The sequence below is a fragment of the Mauremys mutica genome, chromosome 10 (assembly GCF_020497125.1).
Source record: "Mauremys mutica isolate MM-2020 ecotype Southern chromosome 10, ASM2049712v1, whole genome shotgun sequence".
NCBI classification, from domain to species: Eukaryota; Metazoa; Chordata; order Testudines; family Geoemydidae; genus Mauremys; species Mauremys mutica.
Window position 1 is genome coordinate 27,245,172 of NC_059081.1, and position 26,075 is coordinate 27,271,246.

Here is a 26,075-nt window from a genome sequence, read left to right on the forward strand (position 1 = left end):
AACTGACATAAATCACCGTACCTCCATTTGCACCACGTGAGGATTCGGACTTTTAGCTTTAGAAAACATGTAGGTTTTCTGGAAAAGTGAGTGAAGGATCTGAAAGAGGTTATTCACCCCAAAGTCTATGGTACTGAAGTATAATGCTAGATAATAGTAGCCATCCTTAACTGTCAATAGTTAATATAATGACAAGTAAATTGTGAAAGAACACAAGTAGTCAGGTATTGACTGCTAAACCACTATCAGGGCTAAAGCCTTGTCTATATTAAATCTCTCAGAAGTTTAATTAAGATTGTTTTTTAAATGAAAATTGGTGCAAACCCCTGCATGGACTCTCTTATATCAATGTCTTCCTTGTTTATATTATTTTAGCTTTATTTAGTTAGTAACTGAATTATGCTAAAATCAATATAAACCAAGTCTAAATCGATTTAAAAACACATCTTCAGTTAAACTGGTGCAATAATATAGACAAAGCCTAAGTGTGCAAAGGTTATTAAGGACCTTAAAGCAGCACTTTAGAAAAATGACTTTTGTGCTCTACATGAAGAGCCCAGACAACATCCCAAAAACCACAACTGGCACTAGCTAGTGTCCTGGTTGGGAGTCTCAATAGAAGCACCAAGGACTGATCTAATCTCTCACCTCTAGAGGTGGCCCTCCAAGGGAGAGTTAAGGTGGAGTGAGGAGAGTTGGTACTTGTTCTGAAGATGAATTAAGGGCTTAAATCTCTAGGGCTGTCAATGCAGCACCTTCCATGAACATTAAACTCACTACAATTGTAACTGAAAATAAATATCTATTTTCAAGGTAAATAGTTGCATGAGGATTTTAAACACAGAAGAATTCCCCCTCTAGGGAGAGGATGAGAGAAAAAAATAAAAAGGGGATCACATGAGACAGAGGTTAGTCATGGCATTTAATGCACTACTGAAAAGGGCTCAGATATTACAGGGATGGGCCTGTCTAGGAACCTGTATACAACAGCATGGTTTTCTTCTGATATGAGCACAAAGCTCTCACTGGTGTCAACGTGCATTTTGAGGGGGAAAGAGAACACACCCTATCTCGGAGGACAACAAGCATGTAACATTTTAAAAGTAAAATGCATATATTTTAAAGATGATTGTAATTACCTTTGGAGATGAGACTTTAACATGGACAATAATCGGTGCTAAAGATGTCTTAATTAGTTGTGCTGGATGATTGATAGTATCCGCATCTAGGACAACCAGCTGTAAGGATCTTGCCAACTCAAAGATTCTTTCAATTTCACTCTGCACTTCAGCTAAACAACAACAACAACAACAACAAAACAGGTCATAACTGCTCGACTCCAATACTGTTTAGAAAAATAAATCACATGTGCCATTGGTTTTGGTGTACAGTATATGTACAATATATGGACTTCATGTATAAATGATTTATACAGGAGACTAGAACAGGTGATGCAAGTACAGAACATACATTTTTAGACTGTTTTTAAAAATGCTACTTTGGTCCCCACATACGCTAAAGGTAATAAGCCTCATGAATGCTGACTGTTGTTGGCAATGGAACTTCCTTGATGTTATGTTTGCTCATATGTTTTGGGAGCGTCCCTGTATCAAGTAAGTTGGGTCAAAGGAACAATTTGATATTGGATGCTACTTAAATTTCATTCTTGGATATATTTCCAATATCTGGAGATTACCTGGTAACAAGGCAGCACAGTTCCAAAGTGGAGCTTTAGTGGCTAAAAAATTAATCATGCAAAAGTGGAAAAGTGAATCCCAACCAAATATTAATGCTTGGGTCAGTGATATGGCTGATCTCGCAGCTAATGAATGAAACGCATTCCGCAGAAAGGGAATTCCTGAAAAATTCAAAGCAATTTGGACTGAATTTTTAGAGATCTATGATTAACTTAGACCCTGAAGAAAGATATGTCACTTCCCTGCCCCTCACTTTATACTAACCCTATTTATTTATTTTGCATTCTATGATGAATCTGGTATGTTGGTATATTTGCTGTATTTGGAAATATTAATAAAAATTATAGTCAATGTAGTCTATCCACCTAACTGCTACTCCAATAATCTATAAAGCATAAGGTTACTTACTACGATTTGTTCTTAGGCGCCCCTAAACACACAGAGACTCTAAATCTGTTAGAAATAATATGGTTCACCCAATAAAGTGGCTACATGACCAAACTAATTATTTCTAAACATTTCACAGTTGTTTTCTTAGCATTATTTGTGACTTAAAATACAAAATCAGTCACTCAGAATGAAGCAAACCTTAATGTACAAGGCCCAGAAAAGGTTCTGAGTATGCCTTAATGGTCCATTTAAGCACTTAATATGAAGCTTACATGGTGCACTGAGCTTTGTCCAGCCAGTACACACTGGGGTGAATTTTATCCCCAGGAGCCTTTTTCTCTCATCAGCATGTATGTAATTTGGATTGACCCATTTAAATCCACTGCATCAATAGGGGAACAGATCACTTGGGAGTTAAATTCAGATACGGTTTATTGACCTGATCCAAAGCCCACTGAAGTCAATACAAAGATTCTTCTTATTGACTTCAATAGGCAATGGATCAGGTGTAGGTGAATAAGATTTATACTGGTGCCGAAAAGTTATGATGGACTGCTAAAAAGGCTTTTCATCTGGAAATCTCACAGGGTCTATGGGATCCCATAAAGCTGTAATCCAGTTTCTGCAAGAACCTGCTTGTTTCCGGTAGCTGATGCTATAGGCATCTCATGGTTGTAACAGAAGGGCTCATGAAGTTTAAAAGCTGTCACTTTGCTCCTGGATGTCACTATGTGCAGTGCGGTACATGTGCTAACATCTTACCTAAGCTGGACCTGGTATTCGACCGCTCAATTATTGCCCTCTTGCTCGGATTATTTAGGACAGACCTCTTAGCAAGAGAAATGTCGGCTGTCACTCTAGTTATTGATATCCTATGAATAAGAACACAGGAAAGAACACAAACACTGCAGTCACATTTTTACTGTATTGCATGTGATTTAAAACTACTTTGTGTTGTAGAGTGTGAACATAGTATAACACCAGTCAGATGTGTTTTATAGTTGAATTATATCATTAAAGTAAGAAAGAGAGGCAGAAATAAAGAAACTCTCCTTTCAAGTAAAATCCATGGTACTCAAGCACTAAAAAACCCCACACAATTGTATAATGTTTGTCTATTTCCCTTTTAACTGATAATATATATCTAATACCACACTCACTACTACATATATTTCTCTCTCTCTTTCTGTATGTAGTCATCCATCTACCTATACAGAGACACTAACACAAACTTCTACTTGTGCTAATGAGGTGTGATTAGGGTTGCAAACTTTCTAATCGCACAAAACCAAACACCCCAGCCCTGCCCCTTCCCAAGGCCCCGCCCCACTCACTTTGGTGGCTCGCTCTCCCCCACCCTCTCTCACTTTCACTGGGCTGGGGCAGAGGGTTGGGTTGGGGTGTGGGAGGGAGTGAGGGCTCTAACTGAGGATACAAGCTCCAAGGTAGGGCCAGTAATGAGGGGTTCAGGGTGTGGGAGGGGGCACTGGGCTGGGGCAGGGAGTTGGGTGTGGGAGGGGGTGAGGGCTCTGGCTGAGGGTATGGGCTATGGGATGGGGCTGAGGGGTTAAAGGTGTGGGAGGGAGCGGGGCTGAGGGATTTGGAATGTGGGAGGGGGCTGCAGGTTGAGACAGGGGGTTGGGGCATGGCAGGGGGGTACAGGCTCTGGGCTGGGAGTGCTGGCTCTGGGGTGGAGCTGGGTATGAGGGGTTTGGGGTGCAGGAAAGGGCTCCATGCAGGGGAGTGGGGCTGAGTGATTCGGAGTGTGGGAGGGAGGCATGGGTTGAGGCGGGGGGGTGTGAGGGCTCCAGCTGGGGGTGCAGGCTCTGGGGTGGAGCCTGGGATGAGGGGTTCAAGGTGTGGGAGGGGGCTCTGGGCTGGGGCAGGGGGTTGGGATTCGGGGGGAGGGTGAGGGTGCAGGCTCTGGAGTGGGGCTAGGGATGAGGGGCTTGGGATGTAGGAGGGGGCTCCGGGTTTGGGGGGGCTCAGGGCTGAGGCAGGGGGTTGGACCTCAGAGCTGGGGTGTGGGCTTCACTTGGGAGGCTCCCAGTCATTGGCACAGCGGGACTAAGGCAGTCCGCCTGCCTGTCCTGGCACCACGCTGTGCCCCGGAAGTGGCCAAGAGGTGCGGGTCCTAGGCAGGGAGCCAGGAGACTCCACACGCCGCTCTCACCTGCAGGCACCGACTCCCAGCTTCCATTGGCTGGGAGTACAGAACCGGTGCTCGGGGCAGGAGCAGCATGCAGAGCTCCGTGGCCCCGCCACCTAGGAGCCGGACCTGCTGGCCACTTCCAGGGCACAGTGCGGTGACAGGACAGGTAGGGACTAGCCTGCCTTAGCCCCGCAGCACCATCGACTGCACTTTAAACAGAGCGGTCAATGGTGCTGACCAGAGCCGTTAGGGTCCCTTTTTGACCGGGTGTTCCGGTCAAAAACCGGACACCTGGTCATCCTAAGTGTGATATCAGAAATAATTTGGCAAGCTAAAGCAAATCTCAGGGCAAGTACAACAGCAGAGCCATAATAAATAATAAAATAATAATAATAAAACTTCATCTTCAAAGCATTTTATAAACATTAATTAATCTTCAAATATTCCTCTGAGGTAAGTAAAGAATGTAATCCCCAATTTACAGTTTGGGGACTGGAGACAGAGAGATTCTATTTATCTAGGCCTCACAGTCATTAATGGATTTATTCTCACAACCCTACATGAGGTAGGCAGTTGTTGCCACTTTACAGACAGGGAACTGAGGCACAGGGTTAGGTTACTTGCCCAAGGTCACAAAGGAGAGTCTGTGACTGGTTATTAAAATGAGGTCTTCAGGATTCCAGTCCAGCAAGCTATCCCCTACACCATGCATCCTGCATTCCTAGAGCAGGCTAGTTAAGTCACTTGCCCAAGGCTGCAAAGAAAGTCTATATCAGAGGCAAAATTAGAACACAGGCTTGTAAGCTGGGAAATTCTAACCACCTCTCTCTCTCATGCACACACGGACCAAGCTGGACTCTGCGAAATAGGTCCAAAGAATACTCCTCACACTACAGGCTAGAGGGTGGCATTCAGTCACAGCCTGGAGCTGGGAATAGCATGGAGGGATCATTTTGCAGGGAAGGAGGGAGGGTAGAGTGGTGTGGAGAGGTATTCCAGGAGAAACTGTACCTCAGGGAGCACATTCTTCTCAGAGCTGCAAGTAGCACATGTCACGTGCACACTGTGGCTGCCCAGCTCTGTAAACTGGTGTAGAATGGGAGAATATGATGGAGCCCCTTCCCTGACACATGAATGCAGGGACTACAATTGTTCCTAATCCTCGAGAGGGTTGATAAAGGGGCAGTGTGATGGGGCTTAACCCCCATCATTGGCAAGGCAAGGGAAAGAATGCTCATTAGTCATATTCTGCACCTGGAGGAGGTGCCTCCTGGCCAGAGAAGGCGAAGCTAGGCCTTATAAGTAGACTGAGGGAGCTCAGTTGGAGAGAGACTGCAGAGGAGACAGGTCTCTCTGATGGAGGGAAGCCCGGGGATAAGGTTTAAACAGACAAGTAACAACTGAGGAATAACACTGCCAGAGCAGGTTAGGCTTCTGCAGGGGGAGGCCCTGAGATAGAGCCAACAGGGGGACTACACTGAAGCCTGAGAGGGTCAGAAGGGCTATTACTCTAAAGATTTGTTTGGCCTTTTATTTGGACTTGTTTGTGCTATCCTGGGAGGGGCCTGAAATGACTTTTTGAAAGAAAATTCAAACAGAATTTATTTTAAAATGTTAAAAATGCAGGAAATCAAAAGAAAACATTTTTGTTTAGGACTGAATGAAACACTTTGTTCAACTAGAAATAATTTTTTAAAAAACTCTTAAATTCACCAAAAAAAATTTAAAATTTAGTTTTTTGGTTCAACTCAAAACCATTTTTTAAATATTATTTTTCTGAATTTCCAGTGAACCAAAACAAAATCTGTTATTCACATAGCTCTAGAATAGAGCTGTACACAAAACTGATTAACTAAATTAGTAGAAACCTCCTATGTGGACACTCCTGTTTTGGTTTCAGAATGCCTTATATCAACTGAGCTTAAATCAATTCCTCACAGTTTTAGCAGTTTCACTGTTTCATCTGTTCATTTAGGTAAGATTTTTACAAAGCACTTAAGGGATTTAAGAGAATAAATCCCACTGAAAGTTTTAGGAAAATCTCCTCCTTCCATGGCCATGCCCCCTTGTTGTGGGTGTAGCTCTGTCACACAGTAACAGTGGAGAGAAAAATGTTTTAAAAATTAGGAAAATGTGATTGCAAATCCATAAAACCTGGTGGGGGACTGAGAGGCAATTGTAGCACCTGAAATACCATTTCACTTATTTTTCAAAAAAGGATTAGATTTCAAGTTGATTGTGTTCCTTTAAGATTTTAGGCTGTTAGCTCCTCACTTTACCTATCTGTGGATGAAATTCATACCTCTGTCCAATCTGCCCTGCTAAGAGCTAAACAGCAATGGGACAATTTGTAAAACTGACAGTGACAAAGATTGCAGATGGATCCTCTCAATTTCTTTCTCTCTGTATGGACTAAACACACATCAGGAAAAGGCTAGAGGACAGTACCTCTGACTAGATTTGACAACCAAATGGGGGTTTATAAGGATGCCTTACTTTTTTACTTCTCCTGTGTAAACAGACATTACTGATTTTTGTGGCTTCTGATACACCTCAGTACTTTTCCCATATAGTACAGAAATATACTTCACAAAAGATATATTCACAGCAATCACATCCCAGCAACTTGACAGGACTTGTCACTTCCAGTTGCCATGGTTTCCTACTGAAGATAATGACTTCCAGCTACCATAGGCATATGCAAAGCTGAAGGACACGTGCCAGCAACTGGGAAGAGAACAGATGTCACTGCTCTGTACCTACTCTTAATACAAATGTGCCCTGGGAATCTATGCAATAAACTGAAGTGAAATAAGATTAGTCAAACAGTTCAGGAGTGGGGGGGAGAGGAGAGGGTATGGGCGAGAATCATGAAGAGCTCAAAGAAACGACTCAGTAAACTGCAGGCTTCTCTGTAAAATGCTCAATCCACCAGGTTTTAAAATTAAATATTAAGTTTGTGGGTTTTGCTAATGTCATCTGTGTTAGGCAAATTAAAAACTGGGGAAGGACTACACGTCTTACACCATAGCCTGCAGCTAAAGCTGTCATTCCTCACAGCTGTTCACGGGTTAGGGAGGAGTCGTAGTCACTTCTTTGCCTCCCATGAATACCTACCCCATCCCCACTCCACAATCTAACTGGATAATCTTATTTTACAGGGATTCTAATTTAACCCTGAGTATTAAATGCATGTACACTGTGGGAAAAGGGGCACAGGGAGCTCCCTCCTCCTTGAAGATCATCCATGTGTAATGGCTGGGGCTTAGGCAACCGGGCTGGGCCAGGGTTGAAGGCAGAAGTGGAGACTAGTTACCAAGCCAAGTCAGGAGATGGGTACCAAGGTCAAGCCAGGCCTGGGTCAAAGGCAGAAGTAAGGAGCAAGATGAGGCGAAAGACAAGGTAGCAAGCTAGAATTTATGTTGTTGCTCAGATGGCTCCTTAGGGTAACTCCTGGTTTAAACCGTTGGTGTGGACCAAAGTTCTGTTGGTCTGGCCTCTTTGGGTAGTACTTGCTGTGGTGCCTAACTCTCCAGTAAGTGTTGGGTGCTGCTTCACCTGGCTCCCCAGTGGTGACAGAGGCAGCGGTCACCCAGGACCTCGCAACCCCAAATTCTAGACCCTTTGATCCTTATGGCATGAAACAACAGGGCAGGATATGACGCATTGCTTAATGGAACACTAGACAGGGACCCAGTTAGTGCATCCAGCAGTGCTCTATCGCCCCAAGAATCAGCTGGCTTGAGGCCTCCAGAACCCTGGCTGCTCCTGGCCACAAGTACTAAGAAAGAAACAAACACTTTCTGGAGAAGCAGTAAGGAGTACTGCAGAGCACTTAGGCTGTCACATATTATTGGGGCCCATATCAATACAGGCATGGATGGAGGGAATTAAAACTAATAACAAAAAGAGAGGGTAAAAGAGTGAGGATATGAGCACTCAACACAAAATCAAGATGTTGAGAACAATAATCAAGGAACCAAAGGGCATGGAGAAGAAATTATTTAATTGCCTATACACCAATGCTAGGAGCCTGGGTAATAAACAAGTGGAATTGGAACTTCTGATTTATGAGCATAAATTCAATGTAGTTGGTATTATTGAAACCTGGTGGGATGATTCAAACAAGTGGAATGTTAAAATCAAATATTATAACCTATTTAGGAAGGATCAAATGGGCAAAAGTGTAGGGGGAGTAGCACTCCATATCAAAAATGGCATTATCTGTTCCCGAGTCACTGATAAGTCAGAAGAAAATTATCTTGAATGCTTATGGATCAATGTCCTAACAGATAAAGCACAAGATGGAGTATTAGTTGGGGTCTGCTATGGACCACCAAATCACACTAGGGAATAGGATGATCGCCTCCTTATGTACCTATGTACAATGTGTAGGCAGGAAAGCTGTGTGATCATGGGGGAACTTCAATTTGAATGACATATGCTGGAGAAACTCATGCTGACAGTACTAAAACATCCTTAGAATTTTTAAACATAATAGATGACAATTTCCTAACTGAAAAAGTGTCGCAGTCAACACAGGGAATTTCTATTTTATACCTCGTTCTAACAAATAAAGAGGACTTGATCACAGAATTAAAAGTTAATGGTAGCTTAAGTACAAGTGATCATCACTTGATCACATATCTAATGTGCAAGCAGAACACAATCCAAACCAGTAATATATATACTTAGTGCTTTAATAGGGCCAGTTTTACAAAGCTGAAAACAATAGAGACAAAACAGGTGGGAGAAAAAATTTAATAAAAACATGTGAGTGATCATTTTGAATCATTTAAGTAGATCTTACTAAATGCCCAAAAAGCCACAATCAAGGAAGAAGGCTGGATTGGTTAAAAAACTGTCCTGGTTTAGAGAGGAAGTGAAGGCAGCTGTAAATAATAAATATATATTATAAGACAAATGGAATAAGGGGAAAGTTAATAATTAATATAAAACAGAAGTTATTAATTGTAGAATGTTGATAAGGGAAGGCAAGGAACACTAAGAGAAATCTCTGGCTAGCAGAGTTAAGGCCAAAAAGGAGTTTTTTAAATATATTAGGAACAAAAAGAATCCCAACAATGGTATTGATCTATTATTACTAGACGTAAATGGTAGAATAATCAATAATAATGCAGAAAAGACAGATGTATTCAATAGATACTTCTGTTATATATTTGGAGAAAAACAGATGATACAATTTCATCATACGGTGAAGATAACACTCTTCCCATGTCACTTGTATATCTCTGGAGGATATTAAAAAGAAGCTACTAAGGTTAGACTTTTTAAGTTAGCAGGTCCAAATAATATGCATCTAAGAATTTTTTTAGAGTTGGCTGAGGAACTTGCTGGAACATTAATGTTGATTTTCAATAAGTCTTATAGCTCTGGGGAAGTTCCAGAAAACTGGAAGAAAGTTAATGTTGTGACAATTTTTAAAAAGGGTAAACAAGATGACCCAAGTAATTACAGGCCTGTAAACCTGACGTCAACCACAGGCAAGATAGTGGAGCAGCTGTTATAGGACTCGATTAATTAAGAAGCAAAGGGGGTTAATGTAATTAATGCATATCAACATGGATTTATGGAAAATAGATTCTGTCAAATAACTTCATATCTTCTTTTTATGAGATTACAAGTTTGGTTTATAAAGGTAATAGTGTTAACATAATATACTTCTATAAGGCATTTGACTTAGTACTGCAAGACATTTTGATTGAAAAATTAGAATATAAAAATCAGCATGGCACACATTAAAAGGATAAAAAATTGGCTAAGTAACAGGTCTCAAAATGTAACTGTGTGGTCCCACAGGTATCAGCTCTCAGCCCTACACTATTTAACATCTTTATCAATGACCAAGCTCTCTAAAGAATGGGACTCATTTAACTGCTGACTCTTGACAAAAATGTAGTCAGTTTTCTGCAGCTGAAATGCATTTTCTGACAGTCAAGTAAGTGGCTTGTATTCAGATTTGAGACATATATTGCAACAACAGAAAAATGGCACTAAAAGGTACCCCAGAGCCTTAAGACAAGCATTTATTGTATGACTATGCCACAAATTGTCCTAAAGAAATGTAATTTGGACAGTTCAGAGCTATTGTAATTAAATACTACTACATGTGGAATTAACACTTTGCATCAAATTCTACATCAGAGTGCCAAAGTATTAGAGAGTTTAGAATGTTAGATATTCTTCATCTGTTTGTCTCAGGGGATCCCACATCGATAGCATTCCACTCTTCTCTCATAATTCTATGAAGGCTTCAAAGAGTAGCAAATTCCCACAAGTGCCATCACCTCTGATGTGCTTGCCATGTCCTCCTCCTGTGTCACAGTACTAACCCCTTTATAGTTATCACATTAACACTAGGGAACTCAGGTCCCCTACCCTGATGTTAACATAGCATCAGAGTCATTTGAAGTCAAAGGCCACAGATTTAATAACAACTGATCAGTCACTAAAAACATTGATTTGCCCACACTGTGTGCTGAGTTACACACATGCAAGTGTACTGACTTCAGTGGAGTTTCACGGGTATAATTCAGGGCAGATTTGACCCAATGAGTATAAGTTTATGTAACTTACACAGCAAGAGGCCACATGGAAAGAAGCACTAAGTCGAGGGTGTCAGTTCAAGTAGCTCCTCCTGCATTTAGACTTTCATATTTTCACACATTTTTCCAACCCCTCAGCATGTAAGTTACACCAATTTAGGCTCTTTAAAAGGATAGCTGGGGCTCCGGTGGAGCTCTGCTGGAAGGTGCATTGACTCTCCACATATCCTTGACACTCTGACCACACTCCGTACTGCCAAGTGCTGTCTACTTTCAGGGCTGCAACTAGTAGATGAAAGTTTCAGGAGTCTTGTAGCCCTGTTACTTCACTTTCACCACTGAGGGCCTAGAATCTACAAGTGGTAACCAATGAGCACGGTGAGCCTCTAACATCAGTTTAGACTCTTTCACCCACTAATCAGTATATGAAACTTAGACCACCTTACTCTGGATAAGGGTGACAGGTTTAGTTCCAGCAACTCAGTCACCATGTTGGATCCTGACAACAATACATTTGAACCAATCCAGAACACAAACAAAACAGTCGGCACTACCTTCAGTTATCGCGATATTTTAAGAAAATATTGTACTTTTTAAACCCATCCACACAAACATCAGGGTCTGTAGGAATTATCCCATGAACAAAGTTTTAATGACTTGTAGCCTTTGGCTTAGTGGGATTGGCCACCTGAGCCAGCACTTGGCTTCTCATCTGGAAACATTTATAAATCTTAGCGAAGACATTATCCTTCCAGAAACCAACTCTGCACAATGTCACAGTCTCAGTAATGCGCTGTTTGTCATTAAATCAGGAGGGCTTTCAAAGCCGTTGGAGAGTCTCCTAAAATTCTGCAGCATTTTTTGATATGTGAGAGCATGTGGTGTACTCATGGAAAGAGGAGTTCAAATGATCTAGGACTGAAGTTCAAATAATCTACAAATGGGTACGTACTACCAAAAAGGAATGAATGACAAAAAAGGGAGCACCATCTATTGGGTGCATACACACCATCTATTGGAGCGGATACAACAGAAAACATCAACTATATATGTTTGCTGGCAACAATGAAATGCCAATTTTGCTTTTTTGCTATTATGGTGCCTTTACCATAACCTCATGGACCTTATTATTTATACTGTATTAGTGCCTACAATGTTGCTAGATGCTTTAGAAAAACAATTGCTACCATGTGGTGGCTGGCACTGTGCAAACTGCCCCCACAAATGTGCCCCAGGAATTGGGAAAAGCAGATCAGGACTTCCCAGGGGTTGAGCCAACCCCTAGAACATCAGGGACTTCCCCAACAACACCTAAGAGCAGCAGTAGAGCAGTGAGCTCAGTCTAAATTCTTAAAGGAATTAAAATTCTTCTCTTGCTCTCAGTTGCTCAAGGAAAAGCCTTTCTTTGCATGAGCTGAGGGGGCTGTATACTTTGTTCTCTCTCCCTCCTGCATCCCCCTACAGTTTCTGAAACCTTTTCAAGTACTGTACCTGACAGGTTTTCCTACATTTTTGTTTTTGGGCATTGTCTTTTCCAAAATTGGATTTTTAAATATTTTTGACTCTTGAGTACATTTAATAGCTGATTTTTCTGCCCTGAGCCTTCTCTTTGCTCACTGTTTAAATTCACTCTATTCCTGATAGTTATTCCAGCATCAGGGTGTGATTAGTTTATTTAGAGCATATTCTGTTGCATAAGAGCCCTGAGCTTGACAAATGGTATCAGATCAAAATTAGCCCAGTAAATGGTAACTTCAGAATGAAATAAACAAGCATTAATGTTCGGAGGCCAGTAGATTTCAATCATTTTGCTAGATCTAGTACCAAATGCCCACAAAACTTTGGTATAATGAAAGGATTTTGAATAAACTGAAGTTTCTTACTTATTCTTCTCAATTTTATCATCTTGAGAGCTAAAAAAAATATACACTACAACATTAAGAAGAAGATGTAAAACTTATTTGAGACAAAATTCTATTCTCTACTATGCTGATATAAATCTGGAACAACTCAGTTTGCTCCAGTGGTGATATGCCGCTGTAAATGAGAGCAGAATTTGACCCACTGCAAACAAAAAATCAACTTTTTTGGTCTGAAAAAAAATTCTCAAAGCAATTCTCCCTACACCCCACCCCCTGATTTTTCAGTATAGGCAGGAAATTATAAAAAAAAATCAATTATTCCCACAGCTCTACTGTTTAATGACATTCAGCAAGGGTAGGTGGAAGCCTCTTCGATTAAAAAAAAAATCTGATTTGTTGAGCTCATTTGACCGGCAATTATGCTGTATTGTGGTCTCATGAGATGAGCAGAGTTAATATTTGAATAGGAGACCTTCCGGGAAAACCCTGATACTGCAGAAAGTACTGCTGGTCATTCAGTAGGTGGCACTGTTTCCTCTGAGTCAGTAGTGAACTAGTGCCCCACCCCGGTGTGAAGAGGCATCATGTTCTTGGGAGGTACACTCAGGGCATCTCTACAGATCAGCACTGCTGCAACTGATGCAGCGAGTGTCGATTTAGTGGGTCTTGTGAAGACACACTAAATCGATGGGCGAGCACACTTCCATCAATTTGTGTACTCCACCTCCCCGAGAAGCGCAAGGGAAGTCAACAAGAGATGCTATCCTGTCAACACAGTGCAGTGCAGCCGTAGTAAGTGGATCTAACTACATCTACTTCAGTTACGTTATTCATGTAACTGCAGTTGCGTAAGTTAGATCGATTTACCGTGGTAGTGTAGACCAGCCCTCAGATGCAACATTAAAAGGAACCTAAGATCCTTGCCACACGTCATCATTAGAGATTCCAAGGCACTTCTTTCTTTTTACCCTTGTCAAATTCCATCTAGGGTAATTACATTCTGCCTACCTACATTTTCCCTGCAATTTCAGTTGGATTCAGTATTCAGCCAAATTCTGCTCTGTTACACCTTCCATTCTTCGTGTTATGCACTCTTAAAAACAGTTGTTGTTTGTCACCCGGTGGCTACAATTCAGTGTTGAATAAAAGGATTTCTACATATATAGTTGGTGAATCAGTCGGAACGTGCACTGGGATCCTCCTTGATAAAAGTCACTACATAAAATCATTATAATGTGGGAAAAAACATGAAAAGGATTATATTTCTCACCTCCCATCAAACCTGTGCTTCAGGAAGTCAAAGAGGGCTTTCTGCATCATGTCTGTTACCTTTGCAGAGGTGAGGAAGATTGAACAAAGAGGATTGACAGGGAGAGAAAGAAGTCAAAAGTAAGAAAAGAGGTAGAAGGTAAGGACATTTCCAATAATGAGTGTCCTTTACATAGATAGTAAGCATTTAATTGTAGTGCTATCATCAACGAGCTCTCATTCAAACACATCTGCCAGCTGCAATTTATATATACACAAATGGAATAAATACTTTATTATACAAGTTAGCTAGTTTTCTGAAACATACTCCAAAGTGTTCATATGCGGGAGTGTTCTAACAGCAATGGTCAACATCTTCACGATGAGATCTACGGGCAGAAAATGGATCTGGATCCTATTACCATACATGGGCAAAATCCTGAGAGATGCTGAGCACCTGTAATTCCCACTGACTTGTTGGATGAACTCTTTAGCCCTTTCAGAGTAATTCAGTTTACCACCCACTATCTGCCAGTCTAGATTGTAACCAATTCAAGACCCTGTGTCTCTGGAAGTTTATTTCTCGTAAATTACACTTTTCACATGCCTCTTGCACACTTTCATCAGAAAAAGTGTCCAAAGAACTTTCCCATATAGATTATATAGGGATTACAAATATGTCTCTCTCTATATTTTTCTAACTGAAGGAAATATCCTAATTCCTTCACCATTTAACTGGATACTCTATGCACCTAAAAGGTATTTCATTTCCAAGGAGTCTTTTTCTTCCAGGGGAGAGTCTGTGTGTCTAATTTGTAGCATGTTGTATATTTAAATCAGCAAACGAAACCCCTCCAAAATTTGAGAGTCCTTAGACCAAATTCATTTAGGCTATAGCACCACTGAAGTCAATTCAGGTATGCCAAGGAAGAATTTTTACCCCTTGAGGGGAAAGCTACCATGTAATTAAAAGGCAGATATTAGAAAATGAGATACAGTAGAGCCTTTCTAATTCTCACTTTGCTAATCTGCAAATCCAACAATTCTCACCCAAAAAACTTGATTCAAGAGCAGAGTGCTGCACTAATAATAGCACCATGCTGTCATATTACTAATACTTCACTACTTTTATAAAATATATTACAATACTTTTACTCATATGCTGTGAAGTATTATCAACATTCATTAAACTAAGTGAAGTGTAACTGATTATATGTTCATACTTCTTTTTGACCCAATTCAGCAAAGCACTTCATGTGCTTAACTTTCAGCACATGCTAACATTGCTTTGCTGAATAGGATGGATTTAAAGTTAAGCATGTGTTCAAATACTTTCCTAAATCTGGATCTTACTTGCTAATTTTCAGAATTTAATAATGAATGTCCTGGTTAACTATGCATATTAGTGAGGCTTTGCTGTACATATTGTTATGCTGAATAGACGGCGATTGTTTAGGTGGGCCAGGATTCTTTTCAGCTTTAAATTTCTATGTAATAACTTTAAAAAAAAAAAAAAAAACACCCCCCACACTTCAGTAATAGTGATGGGTTCACAAGGTCAGCGCCTAGAGTAGGAATGTAGAAATTACCACACTGGAGCTGACCAATGCTGCAGCTAGTCTAGTCTCTCCAGTACCAGGCATTTCATAGGAAGATGTAAAATTCTCATAATGGATGATTATGGCATCAGTTAGGTCTTGACAACACACAGGAAACTTGCACTACTTTAACTAAGGTCACATGAGAAAGTTGCACTGGTTTAACTTAAACAATGAGGAGTACTTGTGGCATCTTAGAGACCAACAAATTTATTTGGGCATAAGCTTTTGTGGGCTAAAACCCACTTCATCAAATGCATGGAGTGGAAAATACAGTAGGCAGGTATAAATACACAGTACATGAAAAGATGGTATTTGCCTTACCAAGTGGGGGGTCAGTGCTAATGAGACAATTCAATTAATGTGGAGGTGGGCTATTCTCAATAGTAGAATACCAAGGGAGGAAAAATCACTTTTGTAGTGGTAATGAGGCCAATGTAATCAGGGTGGCCCATTTCAAACAGTTGACAAGAAGGTGTGAGTAACAGTAGGGGGGAAAATTAGTTTTTGTAGTGACCCATCCAATCCCAGTCTTTATTCAGGCCTAATTTGATGGTGTCCAATTTGCAAATTAATTCTAGTTCTGCAGTTTCTCATTGGAGTCTGTTTTTGAAGTTTTTTTGTTGAAAAATTGCTACTTTTAAGTCTGTTACTGAGTGTCCAGGGAGACTGAAGTGTTCTCCTAATGGTTTTTTAATGTTATAATTCTTGATGTCAGATTTGTGTCCATTTATTCTTTTGCGTAGAGACTGGTTTGGCCAATGTACATGGCAGAGGGGCATTGCTGGCACATGATGGCATATATCACATTGGATGTGATGTTAACCTGATTTAGTCAAATAGGTGCAAAAGGCTGTGTAGCAACACTTATTTAAACCAGACTTATTTGGATTTAGCATAAATCTACTAGGAATTTTTAAGACAAACCAGAATAAAAATATCGACACAGGCTGTTGCACCAGTTTAACTAACTTGTTCTAAAGGCTGATTAGTGCAACGTCTGCATGTAGACAAGGCCTGCGTGTGTGTGCGCGCGCGTGTATGTGTGTGTCAGACTAGAAAATAGTAATTAAATGTAACTAAGTAGAATAGATACCTCATAACCTTTCAGCGACGGGCCAACTAACACAACGGGCCTCATGGATGGCACTACGTCATAAGGAGGAACATGTTCCGTCTGAAAGAAGAAAATGTCCCATCAGCACATAATCTAAAACAGACTCAGCATGCAAACTGTAGAAACTATATAGCAAAATACACTTACCACTTTTTGTTTCTGTTTTGCTAAAAGACCAAAAACAAGAACTTTATTAACATGCATACTGCACATAATGCAATAGACACAAGATTTGCAAACAAAGATCACTCTGTCAATGCACTTATTATTTGTATTTCTGCATCTCCTTTCTGATCAGTATTAGGTCACTATCCTTCTGAGGGAGTCTGCCAGCTTTTCTGGTTCTTTTCTCCAGCTCTCTACATGACCGATACATTTAGAAGCAAATTTTTTTCTCCTCCTTCAATTATTTTGGGGAAGGTTTGAACAAATAAGCATTTATCTATGGGATATTTTTATAGATTAGTAATAAGAGGGTGCGGAGAAGCCCTTTATTTTATTTTATTTGCAACTTCTAAGGTAAGTTTAAGAAACAGTAATAGTTTTCCTTATATAAAATCCAAAATTCACCTGTGGAAGTGGGTGTAGCTCTAAATGTGCCAGACACCATTTCTCCAAGACTCGAAGAAGAATTTCCACTTGATTTCCTACAGCATTACAAAGAGTGCCCATTAACACAAAGTATTCTGAGAGTGAACTCACAAGGCCCTGCAGCTCCTATTCCAGCCTCAGAGATTCTGCAATGCTGCCCCAGGGCCTGCCTAAAGGTTGGGAGGAGGGGAAATTACATCCCATATGCCTCTGCTTAATTCACCACGCAGTCATATGATCAGAGAAGAGCAAGTCCATTACTTGGCCCCAGTGATACAAAAGGGATTCACCTACACGAATTCCCATAATCTGATATTCTCTTTTACTGTGCATCCATCCCAGTTAAGTACCTCTCTCTCCAAACATCAAGGCAGAAGGGCTAACATTCAGCTATTTCAATCTGTAAAAGCAATTTGGATAAATCAGAATTGATGTTGTCCAATTATTCTAGAAACATTTCCCCAGATAGTTTACTCTTGAAATGATTCCTGAGCTTGATTAAGTAAATTAGTATGGCAATTCCCTGCCATTACTTTCTAGACTAAATTATGCTCCTCACTTTTGCCATCTATTATGGCTAGATTCAATCATCTCATCTTTCTTTCTTTTACAATGAAGTATTGTTATCTGCATGCACCATCTCATCAGTGTTAATAGGAGTTCTATGATTAAAGTAAGTCTGTTGTTTGGGTATTTAGCCAGTGGATGGTGACATGTTCACACACAGTAGGCAGGTCTCACAGTGATTAACTGTCAGAGCTGTGGCTCTCCGGCCTGTGCTCAAGCCTGTGTTAACTAGGGGGTATGTCTTCACTACCCGCCGGATCAGCGGGCAGCGATTGATCCAGTGGGGATTGATTTATCGCGTCTAGTCTAGACGTGATAAATCAACCCCTGAGCGCTCTCCTGTCAACTCCTGTACTCCACCGCCACAAGAGGCACAGGCAGAGTCGACGGGGGAGTGGCAGCAATCGACTCACTGCAGTGAAGACGCCATGGTAAGTTGATCTAAGTATGTCAACTTTAGCTATGTTATTCACGTAGCTGAAGTTGCGTAACTTAGATCGATCTCCCCTCCCCCACCCAAGTGTAGACCAGGGCTAAGAGACATGCACCATTTAGGCCTAGGGGTGGAGACACAAGGAGGAGACAGGCTTGGGATGAAAGTGGAGAGGCAACCTGAGGTGAGAAGCAGTGGAGCGGCCGGAGTGAAATCTCTCTTAAAGAAAGGGTTACAACAAGATAGGAATGCTGCAACACTGTCTCTGTGCTGTTCCCAGCATGCCAATTTAGTGGTGAGTCAGAATGAAAAGAGTATGAGGCAAAATCTTAGGGCCCCATGAGTGATCACTGATTTGATCCAACCCTGCATGGGCTCAGACTGCTTGTCCTCCAGAACCCTTCACACTATAGTCCACATCCTGTAGGACTCATTTTTCAAAAGTTTATTCCTGTAGTTTTCCTGTCCCTCGTATTCAACATCAGAGACAGTGAGAGATCTAGGATGCCTGCTATTTTCTGCAAACGTGTATATTTTAACCCACTGTCCATTCTGGTATATGAATACAAAACCATTTTTAGACAAGAGAAGATTGAGGAATACTTTAAAACAAATCAGCTGAACTTCAAATATTGCCCAGTGTTTGTTGTGTTTTGAAATGGCTAAGGACAGTCTTACCCGCCATGGAAACGTCCTCTCTTCTGCTCCTGCTGAATTCGGATATTCTCCAGCCGAAGTGGGCTTGGAATGAAGCCAATCTCACAGCCCTCTTTAACCAGCCTTCCTATCCACCAGTCGTTATTATATTTCTGTAACACAGACAGATTATTGTGCCATACTGAGAACTCTCAAGACTGAAGACTTGTATGTGCCCACAGAACAGGCACAGCTCAAGCTGTGTCAGTACAGGTCTCTCTCTGAACTTTCTCAGCCTTGACATGGAGTGTCAAATTCTGTATTCACTCTCTATGTCCAGGCATGACTTTTCTGCTGACACCATCAACAAATAGGCAAACTGGTGCCAAGGGTAATGGTAGTTTGGGAGAGTGGTCTACTATCTAACACCCTAATCACTGGACCATCTTTCCTCTATCTTGATTTCAGTTTAATTGCAGTCATACACCCTAGAAACAGCTACACCACCTGTGGATATATTTTTTAATTAAGTTAAGAAATTAAGTTGCCATAAAGACAAAAGATTTATTTTAACTGTCTGGTGACAGGACTTTTTAAGCAAGCTCTTTTAAAGATTTACAATTTGTTCTCCTCATTTAGGTCCTTGTAAATTAAGCAGATCATATTTTTTAGCAATTTTGTAATTTTCAAAAAAAATGCAATGATTTTTTGGCAAGAGTTCTTGGCACCATATTTCAAAAGGAATATTAGTTTTCCTAGAGAGGTTATACATGATTAAAGCCAGTGTGTATCAATCCCATTTTAATACTTTCAGAAAAAAATAAGTAAAAGATTTGTTTGCGAAATGAATGAGGAAGAAGCCAAGTATATACCCCCATCTCTCTAAATTATCAGTTCCCTGGCCCCAAACTCTCAGGCCGTTAAATTCATTCTTGGGCAACTAAAATACATTCTAAAGCTCCTATTTCAAGTCAATGAGATCTGCATAGGCTCAAGACCAATTAAAAAAAATCAGACCACTTATTTAGGGGCCCAACTTTAGGCTCTCAAATTTGAAAGTTCAGCCTCAATAACTTCCTAGCAAAAGTATATTTTTCCTCACCTTCCATACAAGTTTTTCTGTGGTTTGCATTGTCCTTTGTTATATACTATTATGATATGCTAGTTTAAAAACATAAGAATGGCTATACTGATCAGACCAATGGTCCATCTAGCCCAGTATCCTGTCCCTGACAATGGTCCATGCCAGAGCTTCAGGGGGAATGTACAGAACTGGGAAATTATGGAGTGATCCACCCATCTTCCACTGTTGGCTTCTGGTAGTCAGAAGTTTAGAGCAGTCTTGCATGTGGGATTGCATCTCTGACCATCTTGATGGATATATGTCTATGAACTTATCCAGTACTTTTTTGAATGCAGTTATACTTTTGGCCATCACAATATCCCATGGCAATGAGTTCCACAGATTAATTGTGCATCATGTGAAATAGTACTTCCTATTATTTGTATGAAACCTGCTACCTATTAATTTCATTGGATGACCCCTGGTTTTTGTATACTATTCTATTCACTTTTTCCATACCATTCATGATCTTATAGACCTCTATTATATCACTTAGTCATCTCTTTTCTAAGATGAACAGCCTTAATCTTTTTAGTCTTTCCTCATATGGAAGCTGTTCCAGACCCTTGATAATCTATGTTGCCCTTCTCTGAACCATTTCCAGTTCCACTATTCCTTTTTTTAAATGAGATGACCGGAACTGGACAGAGTATTCAAGGTGTGAGTGCATCATGGATTTATATAATGACATTAAAGTATTTTCTGTCTTGTTTTCTATCCCTCGCTTAATAGTTCCTAACATACTGTTAGCCTTTTTGACTGCTACTTGGAATTATTTTTTCAAATGTGTGTTACTTTGCACTTATCAATGATGAGTTTCATCTGCCATTTTGTCACCCAGCTTTGTGAGATCCCTCTGTAACTCCTTGGAGTCTGCTTTGGACTTAACTATCTTGAATAATTTGGTATTGTCTGCACATTTTCCCACTTCACTGTTCACCCCTTTTTCCTGATCATTAATTAATATGTTGAACAGCACAGGTCCTTGGGTGACCCTGCTGTTCACTTTTCTCCATTGTGAAAACAGATCAATTATTCCTGTCCTTTGTTTCTTACCTTTCAACCAGTAGCTTATTCCATGGCTACTTAGTTTGCTTAAGAGCCTTTGGAGAGAAACCTTGTCAAAGTACACTGAAATTAGAGAGGCATGACTTTCCTTTACAAAAGTCAGGTTGACTATTCCACTCTTCCCCAACAAATTGTGTTGTTCTATGTGTCTGAAAATTCTGTTCTGTTTCTACCAATTTGCCCAGTACTGAACTTAGGCTCACTGGCCTGTAATTTCCAGGATCTCCTCTGGAGCTCTTTTTAAAAATTGACTTTACATTAATTACGTGCCAGTCATCTAGGATAGAGGTGATTTAAGTGATAGGTTACATACCAGAGTTAGTAGTTCAGCGATTTCATATTTGAGTTTCTTCAGAACTCTTGGGCAAAAACCATCTAGTCCTGGTGACTTATTACTGTTTAGTTAATCAATTTGTACTAAAACCTCTTCTACTGAGGCATCAATTTGGGACAGTACTTCAGATCTGTAACCCAAAAAATAGCTCTGATGTGGTTGTCTTCCCTACATCCTCTGCAGTGGAGACTGATGCAAAGAATTCATTTCAGAAACTGTAGACTGAACTACACGACCCTACGTCCTGGGAATCTCATAAATAGATCACCAACTAAAGTACCAGACAACCATTTTAAATTGATCTTGTTCCTGGCTGTCCATTTTAGAGTAACATCCACAACTTTTGCCATCTTCAGATGGATTGTTACAGATAAAAACATCTGTGCAGGGAAATGTACAAAGTTCTGCATATATAATGTTTTGCATCGACAATAAAATGGGCTACATTAGAATTTGTTTTATAAATTCATAACATACAATGAAAATATTTGTGTATTGGTAGGAAAAGGGAGAATTGCCATTCTGGTAAATTCCAAGGGATTACAACTAGGAGCTATTTGGCAAGAGAACATTTCAAAAATCACAGGACTGTAAAGCAAAGATGGGAGAACTTCAAAAGGCTCCAAGCTGAAGTGGTATCAGGCCCCCTAAAATCAGCCTACAGCATGTATGGATGAATCTTGTTTTGCAAGTTCTAAGCCTGCATATATGTGTGCAAAATAACATGTTGCACATGCACATGTTGTGGGTTCACTTTAGGAAGCCCAAAGAAAATTTACAGGAAATACCTTCAACATACAGTAAAAATTATTTCCTCTCCAGTTAGCATTTTAGGTTGGTGCCCCTATTCCTTAACCTCCCTTCTCTGCTCTGAGGTCCCATTTCTCTCAGCCCTGGTCTACACTGAGGGGGGGATCGATCTAAGATATGCAACTTCAGCTACGAGAATAGCATAGCTGAAGTTGACGTATCTTAGATCAACTTACCTCACGGGGTCGACTGCCGCCGCTCCCCCATTGACTCTGCTTCTGCCTCTCGGCAGTGGTGGAGTTCCGGAGTCGACAGCAGAGCGATCGGGGATCGATTTTATCGTGTCTACACTAGACACGATAAATCAATCCCCAATAGATCAATGGTAGTGAAGACCTGGCACTGAGCATCCCAAGTCTCCTCACTAGAGCTTGCAGGGCGGAGGCTCTAAAAATAGATGTTGCAGCTTGGGATCTGAAGCATAGGCAGTACTCAGCTCCAGCCAAAGCCGCAACATCTACACAACTATTTTTTGCGCAGTAGCCTGAGCCCCGCGAGCCTGAATGAGTTGACACAGGCTCTGGTACTCACTGCCACTTGTGTAGACGAACCCTATGTCCCAAGGCAGAAAGCTTTCCTACAGATGCTTTTTCTTACTCTCTTATTCTAGGCCCTCTCCCTCTTCTACAGGCCCTCTCTAGGGGGCTACCTGCAGACCTGGTGTAAGCTGGTGTAACTCCACTGTTTGGCTCAAGGTGTCCTTTCCCAGGCTATCTACTATCAGTCTCAATCTCACTGCTTTAGTGAAGAACAAAATCTATATCCATGAAGTTCAAGTGGTTTTAAAATCTACTAAGACATGATTTCCCTTCCATGCTTTTAAGACCAGACAATGAATTAGTAGATTCAAATTCTTAATAGTACAAGATACAGCCTCATGGCACTGGAATCCTGATACAGATGAATGATCCTGGATGTTATTGCTAATCAAACAGATGCTCTGTGTAATGCTGGCTGCTATTCAGCTTTCTCTTTTGTCTTGCATAGCTCAAATCTGACTGCTTAGGTTTTAGTTGTTGGCAGGTCAGAGGAATAATTGCATGCTGTAGTTACCTCTTTAATGTGCAAAAAGTCCTTGGCATCAAAAGAAATGGCAGTGCTTGGGACAGGAACATCTTCATCCAGTGCGCCACAGTAACTCACATTAGTCTTAACTGCAAACGCTACAGGTTTAGACTAGGAACAAAAAAACATGTCACAAGCATGTTACAGAAGTGTTCTTGTACTTTTTAGATTCAAGAGTTAGTGTGCTGACTGTGTCAAATTAAAAAATATGTATTTACTAGTCATGCATTGGCAATACAGCCAAATTCAGACCTAATGTCAGTGGACACAACTCCACACAAGTCATTGGGAGTTGTGCTTCCTTACATCAGGTCCAAATCTGAACCATGTGATTTGCTACAAAAGAGAATTGCTCCATCGGTATCAATCCACTTGTAGGATAATTCAAAGGAAGGTAATCCCTCCCTCCACAATGCACTCAGTGCAGTGTGGTACACAAGGTAAGAAAATTCTTCCTTTGCAGAGATTGTTTTGTGTCCTAAGACATGTGACGTAGTGGAAGATCCTACATAAGATGTAGGCTACAAAGTACTCTAGAAAAGTTCCAAGGCTTGGTTAATTCCTGCTGGTGTAAAATGGGCTGTATGCCCTGAGTAGCAGGAAATTTGTGAGGAGCACAGCATCACAAGGTACCTACAAAAGCCTTTCTTCTGGGTGGCCAAGAGTTGCCTAAAACTTCCTCAAAAGTAGGTGAAGCTGACCAAGACAGTGGGGTGGCCAGAGCAACAGGGAGAAATGCTGATTCAGACCTATGGAAAAGTCCTATCGAATTCAGTAGGGATGAAACTAGGAGGGTTCTACAGAAATGTAATTGGTGTTAATAGGAATTAATCCAAAAATGTATAGAATTTAATAGAGAACAAGACAGCCTTTCTACAGGCTTTTTTAAACCACCTATAGAAGGGAGAGAATTTTCTATTAAATTCAGTAGGACAATCTAAAACCCCACAGAAAGTGTATCATTTTTAACAAGTCCTGTAAGGTTGGGAGCCTCTCCCAGCAGGGTCCCAACCATTCTCTGAAGTTGGCCTCCACCTGAAGAACCCCTGGAAAAGTAAAAACACTGCCTGCTTTCCACTGATGGAAAATCCCTCTGGCATGTACAGGTCTGTCGCATCTTACGTGCATTTAACGTGTGTGATTTCAGCATTACGCGGTCGACAAAAACAAAAAAAGAAAAAAGAAAAAAAGAAAAAAAAGAAAGAGAAAAATAACAATTTTAATACTGTACCTGTAGTGCGGGTGATTCCACCCGCCATTCAACTCAATGTAATTTTGACTAAACGCGGTTTTTGCTTTACATGCTAACCGCGGAATGGAACCCCCGCATAAGATAAGACTCGCCTGTATCTATCCATACACCCAATTTATTTTACTGTCACTGCCATCACTGAAGTATCTGAATGCCTGATCCCTCTGGCACACTGTTTGTCATCTGCAGCCCCTTTCTTCACAGGGTGAATCAAGCAACCAACATTTGAGAAACAAACCAAAAAAAGGACTAAATTGCAGCCACTGGGTCAAAATCCTATGTCTGACTATATTGATACAATGGCAATTGAAATGAATGGAACTCGTGCATACATTACAGGGCAGTATTTGTGCCATTATATTTACATCCAGTCCATACACAGCTCATCCATAGGGTGACCAAGTGGACCAAATGCAAATCCAAATTCAAAACTGTCGAGCACATTGCTGTGAAAATGTGGTAGCAGTCTCTTATGTTGTTCTCCTTTCCTTTCCTTAAGTAAAAGAGCCGAATTCCACTCTCATTTACACATCTAGGACCTACCAACACATACAAGGTTACATGGGTGACACAGCAGGATTTGGCTTTATGTTTTAAGTGGTATCTTCTTTGTGAAAATATTTGATATTTCCCCTTCTAGCATCTTGTAGTTGGTTGCCAAGCTATTTTCAAATTATATGATCACCATTATAAACCTGTAGAAAGAATTCTAACACTATGCAAAGGCTGACGTGCCACCAAATGCCATATAACTTTGCTATTATTAAAGCTGGAAAGAAGAACTCACCTTTGCCCTTTCAAGCTGAATAGCTGCTTGCTGTTCTCTCTCCTGGCGGATTGCTTCTCTGTCCTCTTCCAAAGATACATCAGAATCTGATGGTCTGCTTGTGTATGAATCTGCTGATCCCTAAAAAGAAGAGCACATCATTAAGAAAAATTATATACTGCTTAGAAGACTCCAAGCCAAATTCACAAAACATTGCTCAAGTGTTTATTTCCTGAATTTTGTTATGTAGATTTTGTGTTTTATTTCTGATAGGAAATTGTACAGGATATAGCTAAGAATTTAAGTAGTTTTACAGATTTTTATTTTTCTGCAAAACACAAAATTCCAAAGGAAATCTCTCTCTTTCTCAGAACTTGTGCAATATCTTAGTCTCTCTTATGGGCATGCATCATAAGTAAATCAGCACTGGGAACAGCAAACAACCTATTACAAGATTTAAATCCTGTTTGATAGCCTTAGATTAAAGATCAGCTCTCCGTCAAAGGTTACATCACATGAGATAGAATCAGATTATTATATGGCTCAGTTAAAATCTCTTCTCTGTGTAAATATATTACTGATATATAAATACTTTACTCAGTACCCAGCAGCACTCAGACAAAGAATTATTCGATGCATCATACCTAAACACAAATGTATGTGAATCAAGAAGCAAAAGTGGCCAAATGCAAGAACATACTATTAAAAAAGTTATTTGACAACGGAACACATAAATCCAAATGCATCCTATGCAATATCGTGAGATAGGGATTATATATGAACCAGAAGGGGTATACATC

General features: G+C 40.5%; 1 protein-coding gene across 3 annotated transcripts in view; it reads right to left on the bottom strand.

Annotated features, from left to right (window-relative positions):
- The window catches only part of CACNB4 (calcium voltage-gated channel auxiliary subunit beta 4), a 193,526-nt gene that overhangs the window by 22,805 nt on the left and 144,646 nt on the right, over positions 1-26,075 (bottom strand). For all 3 annotated transcript variants that reach the window (XM_044978521.1, XM_044978522.1, XR_006572226.1), the window contains exons 3-11: positions 25,297-25,416; positions 23,246-23,368; positions 18,900-19,030; positions 17,201-17,277; positions 16,778-16,797; positions 16,610-16,690; positions 13,938-13,996; positions 2,850-2,959; positions 1,140-1,291 (exon numbers count right to left, since the gene is read on the bottom strand). In XM_044978521.1, coding sequence (XP_044834456.1) covers positions 1,140-1,291; positions 2,850-2,959; positions 13,938-13,996; positions 16,610-16,690; positions 16,778-16,797; positions 17,201-17,277; positions 18,900-19,030; positions 23,246-23,368; positions 25,297-25,416 — 873 coding nt within the window. The remainder of the gene's footprint in view (positions 1-1,139; positions 1,292-2,849; positions 2,960-13,937; positions 13,997-16,609; positions 16,691-16,777; positions 16,798-17,200; positions 17,278-18,899; positions 19,031-23,245; positions 23,369-25,296; positions 25,417-26,075) is intronic.